The sequence below is a fragment of the Oncorhynchus nerka genome, linkage group LG27 (assembly GCF_034236695.1).
Source record: "Oncorhynchus nerka isolate Pitt River linkage group LG27, Oner_Uvic_2.0, whole genome shotgun sequence".
NCBI classification, from domain to species: domain Eukaryota; kingdom Metazoa; phylum Chordata; class Actinopteri; order Salmoniformes; family Salmonidae; genus Oncorhynchus; species Oncorhynchus nerka.
Window position 1 is genome coordinate 103,819,550 of NC_088422.1, and position 21,075 is coordinate 103,840,624.

At 44.3% G+C, this 21,075-nt stretch overlaps 1 protein-coding gene across 1 annotated transcript in view; it reads left to right on the forward strand.

Annotated features, from left to right (window-relative positions):
- Positions 1-21,075, forward strand: part of LOC135565233 (WD repeat-containing protein 88-like) — a 46,521-nt gene that overhangs the window by 20,075 nt on the left and 5,371 nt on the right. Inside the window, 5 exon segments of the mRNA XM_065011290.1 lie at positions 662-800; positions 10,292-10,320; positions 10,323-10,378; positions 10,380-10,421; positions 20,877-21,061. Coding sequence (XP_064867362.1) covers positions 662-800; positions 10,292-10,320; positions 10,323-10,378; positions 10,380-10,421; positions 20,877-21,061 — 451 coding nt within the window.

Consider the following 21,075-nt stretch of genomic DNA (forward strand, 5'->3'; position numbering starts at 1 on the left):
TCTCTCTCACCTCTCTCTCTCTCTCTCTCTCCTCTCTCTCTCTCCCTCTCTCTACCTCTCTCTCTCTCTCTCTCTCTCTCTCTCTTTAACACTAATGAACATCTGAGACCATGGTGGATTTTCATCAAATAAAAGGCCAAGGATGTTTGACGAATCATAACGCCGGAGAGGGAGTATATAGGGAGTATAGAGGGAGTATAGAGGAGTATAGAGGGAGTATATACATGACACAGCCTGTGTGTGTTACATTGTGGACTACAGCTCAGAATCATAATGCCAGAGAGGGAGTATATAGGGAGTATATAGGGAGTATAGAGGGAGTAGAGGGAGTATACAGCCTGTGTGTAGTTACATTGTGGACTACAGCTCAGAATCACAGCCTGTGTGTGTGTTACATAGGGACTACAGCTCAGAATCATAGAGGGAGTAGAGAGGGACTATAGAGGGAGTATAGAGGGAGTATAGAGGGAGTATATAGGGAGTATATAGGGAGTATAGAGGGAGTATAGAGGGAGTATAGAGGGAGTATATAGGGAATATAGAGGGAGTATAGAGGGAGTATATAGGGAGTATAGAGGGAGTATAGAGGGAGTATATAGGGAGTATATAGGGATTATATAGGGAGTATATACATGACACAGCCTGTGTGTGTGTTACATAGTGGACTGCAGCTCAGGCTGGTCTCCTGACCTCATGTAGCGTCTCAGAGGACGGGAAGTACGTAGTCTCCTCCTCCGACCTGGACAATGCAATCTGCCTGACCTCAGCTGATACAGGGGAGAGGCTCTTCCACATCAAAGGTACATCCTAAAGTCATTCAGCAATGGTTATTGATCTCTATATTGATTTTACCATTGAGCTATGCTAACGCTAAGGTCACTGAGTCTCAGTTTAAGTCATGTCTAATGGTAACATCAGGTCACTGAGTCTCAGATTAAGTCATGTCTAATGGTAACATCAGGTCACTGAGTCTCAGTTTAAGTCATGTCTAATGGTAACATCAGGTCACTGAGTCTCAGATTAAGTCATGTCTAATGGTAACATCAGGTCACTGAGTCTCAGTTTAAGTCATGTCTAATGGTAACATCAGGTCACTGAGTCTCAGTTTAAGTCATGTCTAATGGTAACATCAGTTTAAGTCATGTCTAATGGTAACATCAGGTCACTGAGTCTCAGTTTAAGTCATGTCTAATGGTAACATCAGGTCACTGAGTCTCAGTTTAAGTCATGTCTAATGGTAACATCAGGTCACTGAGTCTCAGTTTAAGTCATGTCTAATGGTAACATCAGGTCACTGAGTCTCAGATTAAGTCATGTCTAATGGTAACATCAGGGAGTCTACTGTCTAATGGTAACATCAGTTTAAGTCATGTCTAATGGTAACATCAGGTCACTGAGTCTCAGTTTAAGTCATGTCTAATGGTAACATCAGTTTAAGTCATGTCTAATGGTAACATCAGGTCACTGAGTCTCAGATTAAGTCATGTCTAATGGTAACATCAGGTCACTGAGTCTCAGATTAAGTCATGTCTAATGGTAACATCAGGTCACTGAGTCTAAGTTTAAGTCATGTCTAATGGTAACATCAGTTTAAGTCATGTCTAATGGTAACATCAGGTCACTGAGTCTCAGTTTAAGTCATGTCTAATGGTAACATCAGGTCACTGAGTCTCAGTTTAAGTCATGTCTAGTGGTAACATCAGGTCACTGAGTCTCAGTTTAAGTCATGTCTAATGGTAACATCAGGTCACTGAGTCTCAGTTTAAGTCATGTCTATTGGTAATGGTCACTGAGTCTCAGTTTAAGTCATGTCTAGTGGTAGGTCACATCAGTTTAAGTCATGTCTAATGGTAACATCAGGTCACTGAGTCTCAGTTTAAGTCATGTCTAATGGTAACATCAGGTCACTGAGTCTCAGTTTAAGTCATGTCTAATGGTAACGTCAGGTCACTGAGTCTCAGTTTAAGTCATGTCTAATGGTAACATCAGGTCACTGAGTCTCAGTTTAAGTCATGTCTAATGGTAACATCAGGTCACTGAGTCTCAGTTTAAGTCATGTCTAGTGGTAACATCAGGTCACTGAGTCTCAGTTTAAGTCATGTCTAATGGTAACATCAGTTTAAGTCATGTCTGAGTAACATCAGTTTAAGTCATGTCTAATGGTAACATCAGGTCACTGAGTCTCAGTTTAAGTCATGTCTAATGGTAACATCAGTTTAAGTCATGTCTAATGGTAACATCAGGTCACTGAGTCTCAGTTTAAGTCATGTCTAATGGTAACGCTAAGGTCACTGAGTCTCAGATTAAGTCATGTCTAATGGTAACATCAGGTCACTGAGTCTCAGTTTAAGTCATGTCTAATGGTAACATCAGTTTAAGTCATGTCTAATGGTAACATCAGGTCACTGAGTCTCAGATTAAGTCATGTCTAATGGTAACATCAGGTCACTGAGTCTCAGTTTAAGTCATGTCTAATGGTAACATCAGGTCACTGAGTCTCAGTTTAAGTCATGTCTAATGGTAACATCAGGTCACTGAGTCTCAGTTTAAGTCATGTCTAGTGGTAACATCAGGTCACTGAGTCTCAGTTTAAGTCATGTCTAATGGTAACATCAGGTCACTGAGTCTCAGTTTAAGTCAGATTGGTAACGTCAGGTCACTGAGTCTCAGTTTAAGTCATGTCTATTGGTAACGTCAGGTCACTGAGTCTCAGTTTAAGTCATGTCTAATGGTAACATCAGGTCACTGAGTCTCAGTTTAAGTCATGTCTAATGGTAACATCAGGTCACTGAGTCTCATCAAAGTCATGTCTAATGGTAACCAGGTCACTGAGTCTCAGTTTAAGTCATGTCCCTCTAAGGTCACTGAGTCTCAGTTTAAGTCATGTCTAATGGTAACATCAGTTTAAGTCATGTCTAGATGGTAACATCAGTTTAAGTCATGTCTAATGGTAACATCAGGTCACTGAGTCTCAGTTTAAGTCATTCTAATGGTAACATCAGTTTAAGTCATGTCTAATGGTATCAGGTCACTGAGTCTCAGTTTAAGTCATGTCTAATGGTAATAACAGGTCACTGAGTCTCAGATTAATTATATCTAGTGGACTAAGGTCACTTAGTCTCAGATTAAGTCATGTGAGTGGTAACATCAGGTCACTTAGTCTCAGTTTAAGTCATGTCTAATGGTAACATCAGGTCACTGAGTCTCATAAGTCATGTCTAGATGGTAACATCAGGTCACTGAGATCTCAGTTTAAGTCATGTCTAGTGGTAATTCAGGTCACTGAGTCTCAGTTTAAGTCATGTCTAGTGGTAACATCAGGTCACTGAGTCTCAGTTTATTCATGTCTAATGGTAACATCAGGTCACTGAGTCCTCAGTTTAAGTCATGGATGGTAACATCAGGTCACTGAGTCTCAGTTTAAGTCATGTCTAATGGTAACATCAGGTCACTGAGTCTCAGTTTATGTCATGTCTAATGGTAACATCAGGTCACTGTCTCAGTTTAAGTCATGTCTAGTGGTAACATAAGGTCACTGAGTCTCAGTTTAAGTCATGTCTAATGGTAACATCAGGTCACTGAGTCTCAGTTTAAGTCATGTCCAATGGTAACATCAGGTCATGAGTCTCAGACTTTAAGTCATGTCTAATGGTAACATCAGTTTAAGTCATGTCTATTATAACATCAGTTTAAGTCATGTCTAATGGTAACATCAGGTCACTGAGTCTCAGTTTAAGTCATGTCTAATGGTAACATCAGTTTAAGTCATGTCTAATGGTAACATCAGGTCACTGAGTCTCAGTTTAAGTCATGTCTAATGGTAACGCTAAGGTCACTGAGTCTCAGATTAAGTCATGTCTAATGGTAACATCAGGTCACTGAGTCTCAGTTTAAGTCATGTCTAATGGTAACATCAGTTTAAGTCATGTCTAATGGTAACATCAGGTCACTGAGTCTCAGATTAAGTCATGTCTAATAGTAACATCAGGTCACTGAGTCTCAGTTTAAGTCATGTCTAATGGTAACATCAGGTCACTGAGTCTCAGTTTAAGTCATGTCTAATGGTAACATCAGGTCACTGAGTCTCAGTTTAAGTCATGTCTAGTGGTAACATCAGGTCACTGAGTCTCAGTTTAAGTCATGTCTAATGGTAACATCAGGTCACTGAGTCTCAGTTTAAGTCATGTCTATTGGTATCAGGTCACTGAGTCTCAGTTTAAGTCATGTCTATTGGTAACGTCAGGTCACTGAGTCTCAGTTTAAGTCATGTCTAATGGTAACATCAGGTCACTGAGTCTCAGTTTAAGTCATGTCTAATGGTAACATCAGGTCACTGAGTCTCAGTTTAAGTCACTAATGGTAACATCAGGTCACTGAGTCTCAGTTTAAGTCATGTCTAGTGGTAACGCTCAGGTCACTGAGTCTCAGTTTAAGTCATGTCTAATGGTAACATCAGTTTAAGTCATGTCTAATGGTAACATCAGTTTAAGTCATGTCTAATGGTAACATCAGGTCACTGAGTCTCAGTTTAAGTCATGTCTAATGGTAACATCAGTTTAAGTCATGTCTAATGGTAACATCAGGTCACTGAGTCTCAGTTTAAGTCACTAATGGTAACGCTAAGGTCACTGAGTCTCAGATTAAGTCATGAGTGGTAGATAAGGTCACTGAGTCTCAGATTTCATGTTAGTGGTAACATCAGGTCACTGAGTCTCAGTTTAAGTCATGTCTAATGGTAACATCAGGTCACTCAGTCTAGTTTAAGTCACTAATGGTAACATCAGGTCCTGAGTCTCAGTTTAAGTCATGATGGTAACATCAGGTTGAGTCTCAGTTTAGTCATGTCTAATGGTAACATCAGGTCACTGAGTCTCAGTTTAAGTCATGAGTGGTACCAGGTCACTTAGTCTATTAGTCATGTCTTGGTAACATCAGGTCACTGAGTCTCAGTTTAAGTCATGTCTAATGGTAACATCAGGTGTTGAGTCTCAGTTTAAGTCATGTCTAATGGTAACATCAGGTCACTGAGTCTCAGTTTAAGTCAGTCTAATGGTAACATCAGGTCACTGAGAGTCTCAGTTTATTCATGTCTAATGGTAACATCAGGTCACTGTCTCAGTTTTAAGTCATGTCTAGTGGTAACATAAGGTCACTGAGTCTCAGTTTAAGTCATGTCTAATGGTAACATCAGGTCACTGAGTCTCAGTTTAAGTCATGTCTAATGGTAACATCAGGTCACTGAGTCTCAGATTAAGTCATGTCTAATGGTAACATCAGGTCACTGAGTCTCAGTTTAAGTCATGTCTAATGGTAACATCAGGTCACTGAGTCTCAGTTTAAGTCATGTCTAATGGTAACATCAGTTTAAGTCATGTCTAATGGGAACATCAGGTCACTGAGTCTCAGTTTAAGTCATGTCTAATGGGAACATCAGGTCACTGATTCTCAGTTGAAGTCATGTCTAATGGTAACATCAGTTTAAGTTATGTCTAGTGGTAACATCAGGTCACTGAGTCTCAGTTTAAGTCATGTCTAATGGTAACATCAGGTCACTGAGTCTCAGTTTAAGTCATAGACCGTCAGGTCACTGAGTCTCAGTTTAAGTCATGTCTAGTGGTAACATCAGGTCACTGAGTCTCTTATTAAGTCATGTCTAATGGTAACATCAGGTCACTGAGTCTCAGTTTAAGTCATGTCTAATGGTAACATCAGGTCACTGAGTCTCAGTTTAAGTCATGTCTAATGGTAACATCAGTCCTGAGTCTCAGTTTAAGTCTTATTCTAATGGTAACATCAGGTCACTGAGTCTCAGTTTAAGTCACTAATGGTAACATCAGGTCACTAGTCTCAGTTTAAGTCATGTCTAATGGTAACATCAGGTCACTGAGTCTCAGATTAAGTCTGTCTAATGGTAACATCAGGTCACTGAGTCTCAGTTTAAGTCATGTCTAATGGTAACATCAGGTCACTGGAGTCTCAGTTTAAGTCATGTCTAGTGGTAACATCAGGTCACTGAGTCTCTTTTAAGTCATGTCTAATGGTAACATCAGGTCACTGAGTCTCAGTTTAAGTCATGTCTAATGGTAACATCAGGTCACTGAGTCTGATTAAGTCATGTCTAATGGTAACATCAGGTCACTGAGTCTGTTTAACATGTCTAATGATAACGTCAGTTTAAGTCATGTCTAGTGGTAACATCAGGTCACTGAGTCTCTTTTAAGTCATGGAATGGTAACATCAGATCACTGGTCTCAGTTTAAGTCATGTCTAATGGTAACATCAGGTCACTGAGTCTCAGTTTAAGTCATGTCTAGTGGTAACATCAGGTCACTGAGTCTCAGTTTAAGTCATGTCTAATGGTAACATCAGTTTAAGTCATGTCTAATGGTAACATCAGGTCTGAGTCTCAGTTTAAGTCATGTCTAGTGGTAACATCAGGTCACTGAGTCTCAGTTTAAGTCATGTCTAGTGGTAACATCAGGTCACTGAGTCTCAGTTTAAGTTATGTCTAATGGTAACATCAGGTCACTGAGTCTCAGTTTAAGTCATGTCTAATGGTAACATCAGGTCACTGAGTCTCAGTTTAAGTCATGTCTAGTGGTAACATCAGGTCCTGAGTCTCAGTTTAAGTCATGTCTAATGGTAACATCAGGTCACTGGTCTCAGATTAAGTCATGTCTAATGGTAACATCAGGTCACTGAGTCTCAGTTTAAGTCATGTCTAATGATAGGTCGTTGTGTTTAAGTCATGTGGATTGGTAACATCAGGTCACTGGTCTCAGTTTAAGTCATGTCTAATGGTAACATCAGGTCACTGAGTCTCAGTTTAAGTCATGTCTAGTGGTAACATCAGGTCACTGAGTCTCAGTTTAAGTCTCATAATTGGTAACATCAGGTCACTGAGTCTCAGTTTAAGTCATGTTAATGGTAACATCAGGTCACGGAGTCTCAGGTTAAGTCATGTCTAGTGGTAACAGGTCACTGGTCTCAGTTTAAGTCATGTCTAATGGTAACATCAGGTCACTGAGTCTCAGTTTAAGTCATGTCTAGTGGTAACATCAGGTCACTGGTCTCTTTTAATTACACCTCAGATAACGTCAGTTTAAGTCATGTCTAGTGGTAACATCAGGTCACTGGTCTCAGTTTAACTCATGGTCTAATGGTAACATCAGATCACTGAGTCTCAGTTTAAGTCATGTCTAATGGTAACATCAGGTCACTGAGTCTCAGTTTAAGTCATGTCTAGTGGTAACATCAGGTCACTGAGTCTCAGTTTAAGTCATGTCTAATGGTAACATCAGTTTAAGTCATGTCTAATGGTAACATCAGGTCACTGAGTCCAGTTTGTAATGTCTAGTGGTAACATCAGGTCACTGAGTCTCAGTTTAAGTCATGTCTAGTGGTAACATCAGGTCACTGAGTCTCAGTTTAAGTTATGTCTAATGGTAACATCAGGTCACTGAGTCTCAGTTTAAGTCATGTCTAATGGTAACATCAGGTCACTGAGTCTCAGTTTAAGTCATGTCTAGTGGTAACATCAGGTCACTGACACCTCAGTTTAAGTCATGTCAATGGTAACATCAGGTCACTGAGTCTCATTGGTCATGTCTAATGGTAACATCAGGTCTTTGAGTCTCAGTTTAAGTCATGTCCATAACGTCAGTTTAAGTCATGTCTAGTGGTAACATCAGGTCACTGGTCTCAGTTTAAGTCATGTCTAATGGTAACATCAGGTCACTGAGTCTCAGTTTAAGTCATGTCTAGTGGTAACATCAGGTCACTGGAGTCTCGGTTGAACTCTAGTGGTAACATCAATCACTGAGTCTCAGTTTAAGTCATGTCTAATTAACATCAGGTCACTGAGTCTCAGGTTAAGTCATGTCAGTGGTAACGTCAGGTCACTGAGTCTCAGTTTAAGTCATGTCTAATGGTAACATCAGGTCACTGAGTCTCAGTTTAAGTTCTAGTGGTAACATCAGGTCACTGAGTCTCTTTTAAGTCATGTCTAATGGATAACGTCAGTTTAAGTCATGTCTAGTGGTAACATCAGGTCACTGGTCTCAGTTTAAGTCATGTCTAATGGTAACATCAGATCACTGAGATCAGTTTAAGTCATTTAATGGTAACATCAGGTCACGGTGGAGTCTCAGTTTAAGTCATGTCTAGTGGTAACATCACCTCACTGAGTCTCAGTTTAAGTCGGTCCAATGGTAACTGGGTTTAACTCACTAATGGTAACATCAGGTCACTACAGTCTCAGTTTAAGTCATGTCTAGTGGTAACATCAGGTCACTGAGTCTCAGTTTGGTCATGTCTAGTGGTAACATCAGGTCTTTGAGTCTCAGTTTAAGTTATGTCTAATGGTAACATCAGGTCACTGAGTCTCAGTTTAAGTCATGTCTAATGGTAACATCAGGTCACTGAGTCTGGTTTAAGTCATGTCTAATGGTAACATCAGGTCACTGGTCTCAGATTAAGTCATGTCTAATGGTAACATCAGGTCACTGAGTCTCAGTTTAAGTCATGTTAATGGTAACGTCAGTTTAAGTCATGTCTAGTGGTAACATCAGGTCACTGGTCTCAGTTTAAGTCATGTCTAATGGTAACATCAGGTTCTGAGTCTCAGTGTTTATGGTAACATCAGGTCACTGGAGTCTCAGTTTAAGTCATGTCTAGTGGTAACATCAGGTCACTGAGTCTCAGTTTAAGTCATGTCTAGTGGTAACATCAGGTGTTTGAGTCTCAGTTTGGACTAATGGTAACATCAGGTCACTGAGTCTCAGTTTAAGTCATGTCTAATGGTAACATCAGGTCACTGAGTCTCAGTTTAAGTCATGTCTAGTGGTAACATCAGGTCACTGAGTCTCAGTTTAAGTCATGTCTAATGGTAACATCAGGTCACTGAGTCTCAGGTTAAGTCATGTCTAGTGGTAACTCAGGTCACCTCAGTTTAAGTCATGTCTTTAACATCAGGTCACTGAGTCAGTTTAAGTCACTAGTGGTAACACAGGTCACTGAGTCTCAGTTTAAGTCATGTCTAATGGTAACATCAGATCACTGAGTCTCAGTTTGTGTCTAGTGGTAACATCAGGTCACCGGGTGAACTCAGTTTAAGTCTGTCTAATGGTAACATCAGATCACTGAGTCTCAGTTTAAGTCATGTCTAATGGTAACATCAGGTCACTGAGTCTCAGGTTGGTCTAGTGGTGATCAGGTCACTGAGTCTCAGTTTAAGTCATGTCTAATGGTAACATCAGTCTTTTAAGTCATGTCTAATGGTAACATCAGGTTTAAGTCATGTCTAATGGTAACATCAGGTCACTGGTCTCAGTTTAAGTCATGTCTAATGGTAACATCAGGTCACTGAGTCTCAGTTTAAGGTGTCTAATGGTAACATCAGGTCACTGAAGTCTGTTTAAGTCATGTCTAATGGTAACATCAGGTCACTCAGTCTCAGTTTAAGTCATGTCTTGGTAACATCAGTTTAAGTCATGTCTAATGGTAAATCTCACTGAGTCTCAGTTTAAGTCATGTCTAATGGTAACATCAGGTCACTGAGTCTCAGTTTAAGTCATGTATGGTAACATCAGGTCACTGAGTCTCAGTTGAACTCATGTCTAATGGTCTCAGTTTAAGTCATGTTAATGGTAACATCAGGTCACTGAGTCTCAGTTTAAGTCATGTTTAGTGGTAACATCAGGTCACTGAGTCTCAGTTTAAGTCATGTCTAGTGGTAACATCAGGTCACTGAGTCTCAGTTTAAGTTATGTCTAATGGTAACATCAGGTCACTGAGTCTCAGTTTAAGTCATGTCTAATGGTAACATCAGGTCACTGAGTCTCAGTTTAAGTCATGTCTAGTGGTAACATCAGGTCACTGAGTCTCAGTTTAAGTCACTGGTCTAATGGTAACATCAGGTCACTGAGTCTCAGTTTAAGTCATGTCTAGTGGTTAAGGTCACAGTCTCAGTTTAAGTCATGTCTAATGGTAACATCAGGTCACTGAGTCTCAGTTTAAGTCATGTCTAGATGGTAACATCAGGTCACTGAGTCTCAGTTTAAGTCATGTCTAATGGTAACATCAGTTTAAGTCATGTCTAATGGTAACATCAGGTCACTGAGTCTCAGTTTAAGTCATGTCTATTGGTAATGTCAGGTCACTGAGTCTCAGTTTAAGTCATGTCTAATGGTAACATCAGGTCACTGAGTCTCAGTTTAAGTCATGTCTAGATGGTAACATCAGGTCACTGAGTCTCAGTTTAAGTCATGTCTAATGCTGTCAATTCCCTCAGATCACCACAAGTCCACGATCACGCGGTGCCTCAGTTTGATCCTCAGAGTCAGCATGTAGCCAGTGTCTCTGAAGACAGAACCATCAAACTGGGACCTGGTCTCCACCCAAACCACCCTCTCCATCAACAGGTGAAGATACCAATCATTATATTAGACTTTACACACGGTCCCTGAGATACCACTCATTATATTAGAATTTACACACGGTCCCTGAGATACCACTCATTATATTAGACTTTACACACGGTCCCTGAGATACCACTCATTATGGACTTTACACACGGTCCCTGAGATACACAGATACCACTCATTATATTAGACTTTACACACGGTCCCTGAGATACCACTCATTATATTAGACTTTACACACAGTCCCTGAGATACCACTCATTATATTAGACTTTACACACGGTCCCTGAGATACCACTCATTATATTAGACTTTACACACGGTCCCTGAGATACCACTCATTATATTAGACTTTACACACGGTCCCTGAGATACCACTCATTATATTAGACTTTACATTATATTAGACCTGGGATGATACTACCACTCTCTGGGATATATGGACTTTACGGTCCTCAGTCCCTGAGATACCACTCAGTATATTAGACTTTACACACGGTCCCTGAGATACCACTCATTATATTAGACTTTACACACTGTCCCTGAGATACCACTCATTATATTAAACTTTACACACGGTCCCTAAGATACCACTCATTATATTAGACTTTACACACGGTCCCTGAGATACCACTCATTATATTTACACGGTCCCTGGGATGATAGATACACTCACACGGTCCCTGAGATACCACTCATTATATTAGACTTTATGAGATACCACTCATTATATTAGACTTTACACACGGTCCCTGAGATACCACTCATTATATTAGACTTTACACACGGTCCCTGAGATGATAGTTCATGCATGCCAGGCTGACCAATGACCAGAGCATCAAGGAACATCATGACAGCTGTTTGTTGTTGTTGTCATGTCTGACCGCAGACGTCCTTAATAAAGACCTCAGTTATGTTTACGGTCCACGGTGGACCGGGTGAACTCACTGGTCTCATAATGACACCTCAGATCGTTGTGTTTATGGTCCACGGTGGACTGGGTGAACTCACTGGTCTCATAATTACACCTCCGATCGTTGTGTTTATGGTCCACGGTGGACCGGGTGAACTCACTGGTCTCATAATTACACCTCAGATCGTTGTGTTTATGGTCCACGGTGGACCGGGTGAACTCACTGGTCTCATAATACACCTCAGTTCGTTGTGTTTATGGTCCACGGTGGGTGAACTCACTGGTCTCATAATGACACCTCAGATCGTTGTGTTTACGGTCCACGGTGGACCGGGTGAACTCACTGGTCTCATAATTACACCTCAGATCGTTGTGTTTATGGTCCAGTAGGTAGACTCACTGGTCTGGACAGGTACGGTCCACGGTGGACCGGGTGAACTCACTGGACACCTGGTCGTTGATGGTCCACGGTGGAGAACTCACTGGTCTCATAAGACAGACGTTGTGTTTATGGTCCACGGTGGACGGGTGAACTCAGTCTCATAATTACACCTATCGTTGTGTTTACGGTCCACGGTGGACCGGGTGAACTCACTGGAGACAGACTGTCACTGGACCTCCAGTTTAGTAGACAGACTGGACCAGTAGGTAGACCGGGTGAACTCAGACAATGTAGACCCAGTAGCTAGAACTCACTGGACAGACCTCAGATCGTTGTGTTTATGGTCCACGGTGGACCGGGTGAACTCACTGGTCTCATAATTACACCTCAGATCGTTGTGACAGACGGGTGTTTAGACCCAGTAGTGGTCCACGGTGGAGACAGACTGTTGGACCCAGTAGCTAGAGACAGACTGTAGACCCAGTAGAACTCAGACAGACTGTGACAGACAGACTAGACCCAGTAGCTAGACAGACTGTAGACCCAGTAGCTAGACAGACTGTAGACCCAGTAGCTAGACAGACTGTAGACCCAGTAGCTAGACAGACTGTAGACCCAGTAGCTAGAGACAGACTGTAGACCCAGTAGCTAGAGACAGACTGTAGACCCAGTAGCTAGACAGACTGTAGACCCAGTAGCTAGACAGACTGTAGACCCAGTAGCTAGACAGACTGTAGACCCAGTAGCTAGACAGACTGTAGACCCAGTAGCTAGAGACAGACTGTAGACCCAGTAGCTAGACAGACTGTAGACCCAGTAGCTAGAGACAGACTGTAGACCCAGTAGCTAGAGACAGACTGTAGACCCAGTAGCTAGAGACAGACTGTAGACCCAGTAGCTAGAGACAGACTGTAGACCCAGTAGCTAGACAGACTGTAGACCCAGTAGCTAGACAGACTGTAGACCCAGTAGCTAGACAGACTGTAGACCCAGTAGCTAGACAGACAGACCCTGTAGACCCAGTAGCTAGAGACAGACTGTAGACCCAGTAGCTAGAGACAGACTGTAGACCCAGTAGCTAGACAGACTAGCTAGACAGACTGTAGACCCAGTAGCTAGACAGACTGTAGACCCAGTAGCTAGACAGACTGTAGACCCAGTAGCTAGACAGACTGTAGACCCAGTAGCTAGACAGACTGTAGACCCAGTAGCTAGACAGACTGTAGACCCAGTAGCTAGAGACAGACTGTAGACCCAGTAGCTAGACAGACTGTAGACCCAGTAGCTAGAGACAGACTGTAGACCCAGTAGCTAGACAGACTGTAGACCCAGTAGCTAGACAGACTGTAGACCCAGTAGCTAGAGACAGACTGTAGACCCAGTAGCTAGACAGACTGTAGACCCAGTAGCTAGAGACAGACTGTAGACCCAGTAGCTAGACAGACTGTAGACCCAGTAGCTAGAGACAGACTGTAGACCCAGTAGCTAGACAGACTGTAGACCCAGTAGCTAGAGACAGACTGTAGACCCAGTAGCTAGAGACAGACTGTAGACCCAGTAGCTAGACAGACTGTAGACCCAGTAGCTAGAGACAGACTGTAGACCCAGTAGCTAGAGACAGACTGTAGACCCAGTAGCTAGACAGACTGTAGACCCAGTAGCTAGACAGACTGTAGACCCAGTAGCTAGAGACAGACTGTAGACCCAGTAGCTAGACAGACTGTAGACCCAGTAGCTAGAGACAGACTGTAGACCCAGTAGCTAGACAGACTGTAGACCCAGTAGCTAGACAGACTGTAGACCCAGTAGCTAGAGACAGACTGTAGACCCAGTAGCTAGAGACAGACTGTAGACCCAGTAGCTAGACAGACTGTAGACCCTAGCTAGACAGACTGTAGACCCAGTAGCTAGAGACAGACTGTAGACCCAGTAGCAGAGACAGACTGTAGACCCAGTAGCAGTAGACAGACTGTAGACCCAGTAGCTAGAGACAGACTGTAGACCCAGTAGCTAGAGACAGACTGTAGACCCAGTAGCTAGAGACAGACTGTAGACCCAGTAGCTAGAGACAGACTGTAGACCCAGTAGCTAGACAGACTGTAGACCCACTGTAGACCCTAGCTAGAGACAGACTGTAGACCCAGTAGCTAGAGACAGACTGTAGACCCAGTAGCTAGAGACAGACTGTAGACCCAGTAGCTAGACAGACTGTAGACCCAGTAGCTAGAGACAGACTGTAGACCCAGTAGCTAGAGACAGACTGTAGACCCAGTAGCTAGAGACAGACTGTAGACCCAGTAGCTAGACAGACTGTAGACCCAGTAGCTAGACAGACTGTAGACCCAGTAGCTAGACAGACTGTAGACCCAGTAGCTAGACAGACTGTAGACCCAGTAGCTAGAGACAGACTGTAGACCCAGTAGCTAGACAGACTGTAGACCCAGTAGCTAGAGACAGACTGTAGACCCAGTAGCTAGAGACAGACTGTAGACCCAGTAGAGACAGACTGTAGACCCAGTAGCTAGAGACAGACTGTAGACCCAGTAGCTAGACAGACTGTAGACCCAGTAGCTAGACAGACTGTAGACCCAGTAGCTAGAGACAGACTGTAGACCCAGTAGCTAGACAGACTGTAGACCCAGTAGCTAGAGACAGACTGTAGACCCAGTAGCTAGACAGACTGTAGACCCAGTAGCTAGAGACAGACTGTAGACCCAGTAGCTAGACAGACTGTAGACCCAGTAGCTAGAGACAGACTGTAGACCCAGTAGCTAGAGACAGACTGTAGACCCAGTAGCTAGACAGACTGTAGACCCAGTAGCTAGACAGACTGTAGACCCAGTAGCTAGACAGACTGTAGACCCAGTAGCTAGACAGACTGTAGACCCAGTAGCTAGAGACAGACTGTAGACCCAGTAGCTAGACAGACTGTAGACCCAGTAGCTAGAGACAGACTGTAGACCCAGTAGCTAGACAGACTGTAGACCCAGTAGCTAGAGACAGACTGTAGACCCAGTAGCTAGACAGACTGTAGACCCAGTAGCTAGACAGACTGTAGACCCAGTAGCTAGACAGACTGTAGACCCAGTAGCTAGACAGACTGTAGACCCAGTAGCTAGAGACAGACTGTAGACCCAGTAGCTAGAGACAGACTGTAGACCCAGTAGCTAGACAGACTGTAGACCCAGTAGCTAGACAGACTGTAGACCCAGTAGCTAGACAGACTGTAGACCCAGTAGCTAGACAGACTGTAGACCCAGTAGCTAGAGACAGACTGTAGACCCAGTAGCTAGAGACAGACTGTAGACCCAGTAGCTAGAGACAGACTGTAGACCCAGTAGCTAGACAGACTGTAGACCCAGTAGCTAGAGACAGACTGTAGACCCAGTAGCTAGAGACAGACTGTAGACCCAGTAGCTAGACAGACTGTAGACCCAGTAGCTAGAGACAGACTGTAGACCCAGTAGCTAGGCAGACTGTAGACCCAGTAGCTAGACAGACTGTAGACCCAGTAGCTAGACAGACTGTAGACCCAGTAGCTAGAGACAGACTGTAGACAGAGACCCAGTAGCTAGACAGACTGTAGACCCAGTAGCTAGAGACAGACTGTAGACCCAGTAGCTAGACAGACTGTAGACCCAGTAGCTAGACAGACTGTAGACCCAGTAGCTAGAGACAGACTGTAGACCCAGTAGCTAGACAGACTGTAGACCCAGTAGCTAGACAGACTGTAGACCCAGTAGCTAGACAGACTGTAGACCCAGTAGCTAGAGACAGACTGTAGACCCAGTAGCTAGAGACAGACTGTAGACCCAGTAGCTAGACAGACTGTAGACCCAGTAGCTAGACAGACTGTAGACCCAGTAGCTAGAGACAGACTGTAGACCCAGTAGCTAGAGACAGACTGTAGACCCAGTAGCTAGAGACAGACTGTAGACCCAGTAGCTAGACAGACTGTAGACCCAGTAGCTAGACAGACTGTAGACCCAGTAGCTAGAGACAGACTGTAGACCCAGTAGCTAGAGACAGACTGTAGACCCAGTAGCTAGACAGACTGTAGACCCAGTAGCTAGAGACAGACTGTAGACCCAGTAGCTAGAGACAGACTGTAGACCCAGTAGCTAGAGACAGACTGTAGACCCAGTAGCTAGACAGACTGTAGACCCAGTAGCTAGACAGACTGTAGACCCAGTAGCTAGACAGACTGTAGACCCAGTAGCTAGACAGACTGTAGACCCAGTAGCTAGAGACAGACTGTAGACCCAGTAGCTAGACAGACTGTAGACCCAGTAGCTAGAGACAGACTGTAGACCCAGTAGCTAGACAGACTGTAGACCCAGTAGCTAGAGACAGACTGTAGACCCAGTAGCTAGACAGACTGTAGACCCAGTAGCTAGACAGACTGTAGACCCAGTAGCTAGAGACAGACTGTAGACCCAGTAGCTAGACAGACTGTAGACCCAGTAGCTAGAGACAGACTGTAGACCCAGTAGCTAGACAGACTGTAGACCCAGTAGCTAGACAGACTGTAGACCCAGTAGCTAGAGACAGACTGTAGACCCAGTAGCTAGAGACAGACTGTAGACCCAGTAGCTAGAGACAGACTGTAGACCCAGTAGCTAGACAGACTGTAGACCCAGTAGCTAGACAGACTGTAGACCCAGTAGCTAGAGACAGACTGTAGACCCAGTAGCTAGACAGACTGTAGACCCAGTAGCTAGAGACAGACTGTAGACCCAGTAGCTAGACAGACTGTAGACCCAGTAGCTAGAGACAGACTGTAGACCCAGTAGCTAGAAAGACTGTAGACCCAGTAGCTAAAGACAGACTGTAGACCCAGTAGCTAGAGACAGACTGTAGACCCAGTAGCTAGACAGACTGTAGACCCAGTAGCTAGACAGACTGTAGACCCAGTAGCTAGACAGACTGTAGACCCAGTAGCTAGACAGACTGTAGACCCAGTAGCTAGAGACAGACTGTAGACCCAGTAGCTAGACAGACTGTAGACCCAGTAGCTAGAGACAGACTGTAGACCCAGTAGCTAGACAGACTGTAGACCCAGTAGCTAGAGACAGACTGTAGACCCAGTAGCTAGAGACAGACTGTAGACCCAGTAGCTAGACAGACTGTAGACCCAGTAGCTAGACAGACTGTAGACCCAGTAGCTAGACAGACTGTAGACCCAGTAGCTAGACCCAGAGACAGACTGTAGACCCAGTAGCTAGACAGACTGTAGACCCAGTAGCTAGACAGACTGTAGACCCAGTAGCTAGACAGACTGTAGACCCAGTAGCTAGACAGACTGTAGACCCAGTAGCTAGAGACAGACTGTAGACCCAGTAGCTAGACAGACAGACTAGACCCAGTAGCTAGAGACAGACTGTAGACCCAGTAGCTAGACAGACTGTAGACCCAGTAGCTAGAGACAGACTGTAGACCCAGTAGCTAGACAGACTGTAGACCCAGTAGCTAGACAGACTGTAGACCCAGTAGCTAGAGACAGACTGTAGACCCAGTAGCTAGACAGACTGTAGACCCAGTAGCTAGAGACAGACTGTAGACCCAGTAGCTAGACAGACTGTAGACCCAGTAGCTAGAGACAGACTGTAGACCCAGTAGCTAGACAGACTGTAGACCCAGTAGCTAGAGACAGACTGTAGACCCAGTAGCTAGAGACAGACTGTAGACCCAGTAGCTAGACAGACTGTAGACCCAGTAGCTAGAGACAGACTGTAGACCCAGTAGCTAGGCAGACTGTAGACCCAGTAGCTAGACAGACTGTAGACCCAGTAGCTAGACAGACTGTAGACCCAGTAGCTAGAGACAGACTGTAGACCCAGTAGCTAGACAGACTGTAGACCCAGTAGCTAGAGACAGACTGTAGACCCAGTAGCTAGACAGACTGTAGACCCAGTAGCTAGACAGACTGTAGACCCAGTAGCTAGAGACAGACTGTAGACCCAGTAGCTAGACAGACTGTAGACCCAGTAGCTAGACAGACTGTAGACCCAGTAGCTAGACAGACTGTAGACCCAGTAGCTAGAGACAGACTGTAGACCCAGTAGCTAGAGACAGACTGTAGACCCAGTAGCTAGACAGACTGTAGACCCAGTAGCTAGACAGACTGTAGACCCAGTAGCTAGAGACAGACTGTAGACCCAGTAGCTAGAGACAGACTGTAGACCCAGTAGCTAGAGACAGACTGTAGACCCAGTAGCTAGACAGACTGTAGACCCAGTAGCTAGACAGACTGTAGACCCAGTAGCTAGAGACAGACTGTAGACCCAGTAGCTAGAGACAGACTGTAGACCCAGTAGCTAGACAGACTGTAGACCCAGTAGCTAGAGACAGACTGTAGACCCAGTAGCTAGAGACAGACTGTAGACCCAGTAGCTAGAGACAGACTGTAGACCCAGTAGCTAGACAGACTGTAGACCCAGTAGCTAGACAGACTGTAGACCCAGTAGCTAGACAGACTGTAGACCCAGTAGCTAGACAGACTGTAGACCCAGTAGCTAGAGACAGACTGTAGACCCAGTAGCTAGACAGACTGTAGACCCAGTAGCTAGAGACAGACTGTAGACCCAGTAGCTAGACAGACTGTAGACCCAGTAGCTAGAGACAGACTGTAGACCCAGTAGCTAGACAGACTGTAGACCCAGTAGCTAGACAGACTGTAGACCCAGTAGCTAGAGACAGACTGTAGACCCAGTAGCTAGACAGACTGTAGACCCAGTAGCTAGAGACAGACTGTAGACCCAGTAGCTAGACAGACTGTAGACCCAGTAGCTAGAGACAGACTGTAGACCCAGTAGCTAGACAGACTGTAGACCCAGTAGCTAGACAGACTGTAGACCCAGTAGCTAGACAGACTGTAGACCCAGTAGCTAGAGACAGACTGTAGACCCAGTAGCTAGACAGACTGTAGACCCAGTAGCTAGAGACAGACTGTAGACCCAGTAGCTAGACAGACTGTAGACCCAGTAGCTAGAGACAGACTGTAGACCCAGTAGCTAGAGACAGACTGTAGACCCAGTAGCTAGAGACAGACTGTAGACCCAGTAGCTAGAGACAGACTGTAGACCCAGTAGCTAGACAGACTGTAGACCCAGTAGCTAGAGACAGACTGTAGACCCAGTAGCTAGACAGACTGTAGACCCAGTAGCTAGAGACAGACTGTAGACCCAGTAGCTAGACAGACTGTAGACCCAGTAGCTAGAGACAGACTGTAGACCCAGTAGCTAGACAGACTGTAGACCCAGTAGCTAGACAGACTGTAGACCCAGTAGCTAGAGACAGACTGTAGACCCAGTAGCTAGAGACAGACTGTAGACCCAGTAGCTAGACAGACTGTAGACCCAGTAGCTAGACAGACTGTAGACCCAGTAGCTAGAGACAGACTAGCTAGAGACAGACTGTAGACCCAGTAGCTAGAGACAGACTGTAGACCCAGTAGCTAGACAGACTGTAGACCCAGTAGCTAGACAGACTGTAGACCCAGTAGCTAGAGACAGACTGTAGACCCAGTAGCTAGAGACAGACTGTAGACCCAGTAGCTAGAGACAGACTGTAGACCCAGTAGCTAGACAGACTGTAGACCCAGTAGCTAGACAGACTGTAGACCCAGTAGCTAGAGACAGACTGTAGACCCAGTAGCTAGAGACAGACTGTAGACCCAGTAGCTAGAGACAGACTGTAGACCCAGTAGCTAGAGACAGACTGTAGACCCAGTAGCTAGACAGACTGTAGACCCAGTAGCTAGACAGACTGTAGACCCAGTAGCTAGAGACAGACTGTAGACCCAGTAGCTAGAGACAGACTGTAGACCCAGTAGCTAGAGACAGACTGTAGACCCAGTAGCTAGAGACAGACTGTAGACCCAGTAGCTAGACAGACTGTAGACCCAGTAGCTAGACAGACTGTAGACCCAGTAGCTAGAGACAGACTGTAGACCCAGTAGCTAGACAGACTGTTGACCCAGTAGCTAGAGACAGACTGTAGACCCAGTAGCTAGACAGACTGTAGACCCAGTAGCTAGACAGACTGTAGACCCAGTAGCTAGACAGACTGTATGTCAGATCTAGGACACCTTGTGTTTTACACAATCATCTGATACGCCTGGGTTTTAACCTTCAAGCTGTCCTCTTTAAAATACAGGATCAAATATCGCTGTGTCCTCGTGATAAACACTAAACACAGGACTCTCATTATAACACATGCGCTGTAGTACAGTGAACAAAAATATAGCCTGGCATTATGTCAGAGAGATTGATGCAGTACAGTGAACTAAAATATAGCCTGGCGTTATATCAGAGAGATTGATGCAGTACAGTGAACTGAAATATAGCCTGGCGTTATATCAGAGAGATTGATGCAGTAACAGTGAACTGAAATATAGCCTGGCGTTATGTCAGAGAGATTGATGCAGTAACAGTGAACTGAAATATAGCCTGGCGTTATATCAGAGAGATTGATGCAGTTACAGTGAACTGAAATATAGCCTGGCGTTATATCAGAGAGATTGATTCAGTAACAGTGAACTGAAATATAGCCTGGCGTTATATCAGAGAGATTGATGCAGTACAGTGAACTAAAATATAGCCTGGCGTTATATCAGAGAGATTGATGCAGTACAGTGAACTAAAATATAGCCTGGCGTTATATCAGAGAGATTGATGCAGTAACAGTGAACTGAAATATAGCCTGGCATTATGTCAGAGAGATTGATGCAGTACAGTGAACTAAAATATAGCCTGGCGTTATATCAGAGAGATTGATGCAGTAACAGTGAACTAAAATATAGCCTGGCGTTATATCAGAGAGATTGATGCAGTAACAGTGAACTAAAATATAGCCTGGCATTATGTCAGAGAGATTGATGCAGTAACAGTGAACTAAAATATAGCCTGGCATTATGTCAGAGAGATTGATGCAGTAACAGTGAACTAAAATATAGCCTGGCATTATGTCAGAGGGAACTTTTCATTAGCTTCAAATGAACCTCGTCTATTGCACACATTTCAAACGAATTAGTGTTAGTCAAGGTCACGTTGAGGCTGTCGTAACCAAGCCTCCAGAGCTTATGGGGGGGGGGAACCCCAATATTTCCAATATGCATTATAACAAGACACATTGTTGTTCTATCCTGTCCCAAACGCAGCACCCACACCAACGTCATCTCGAACTGCTGTTTCACTGCTAACGGACGCTACTTGTGCACTGCATCATGGGACAAGACTCTGCAGCTGTGGGACGTCCAGACAGGAACATTCCGTTCCCACGGTGGCCTGACCCTTAGCAAGGGACACGACGGATCTGTCAGCTCCTGCACCTTCTCTGTGGATGGTAGGGTAGACATA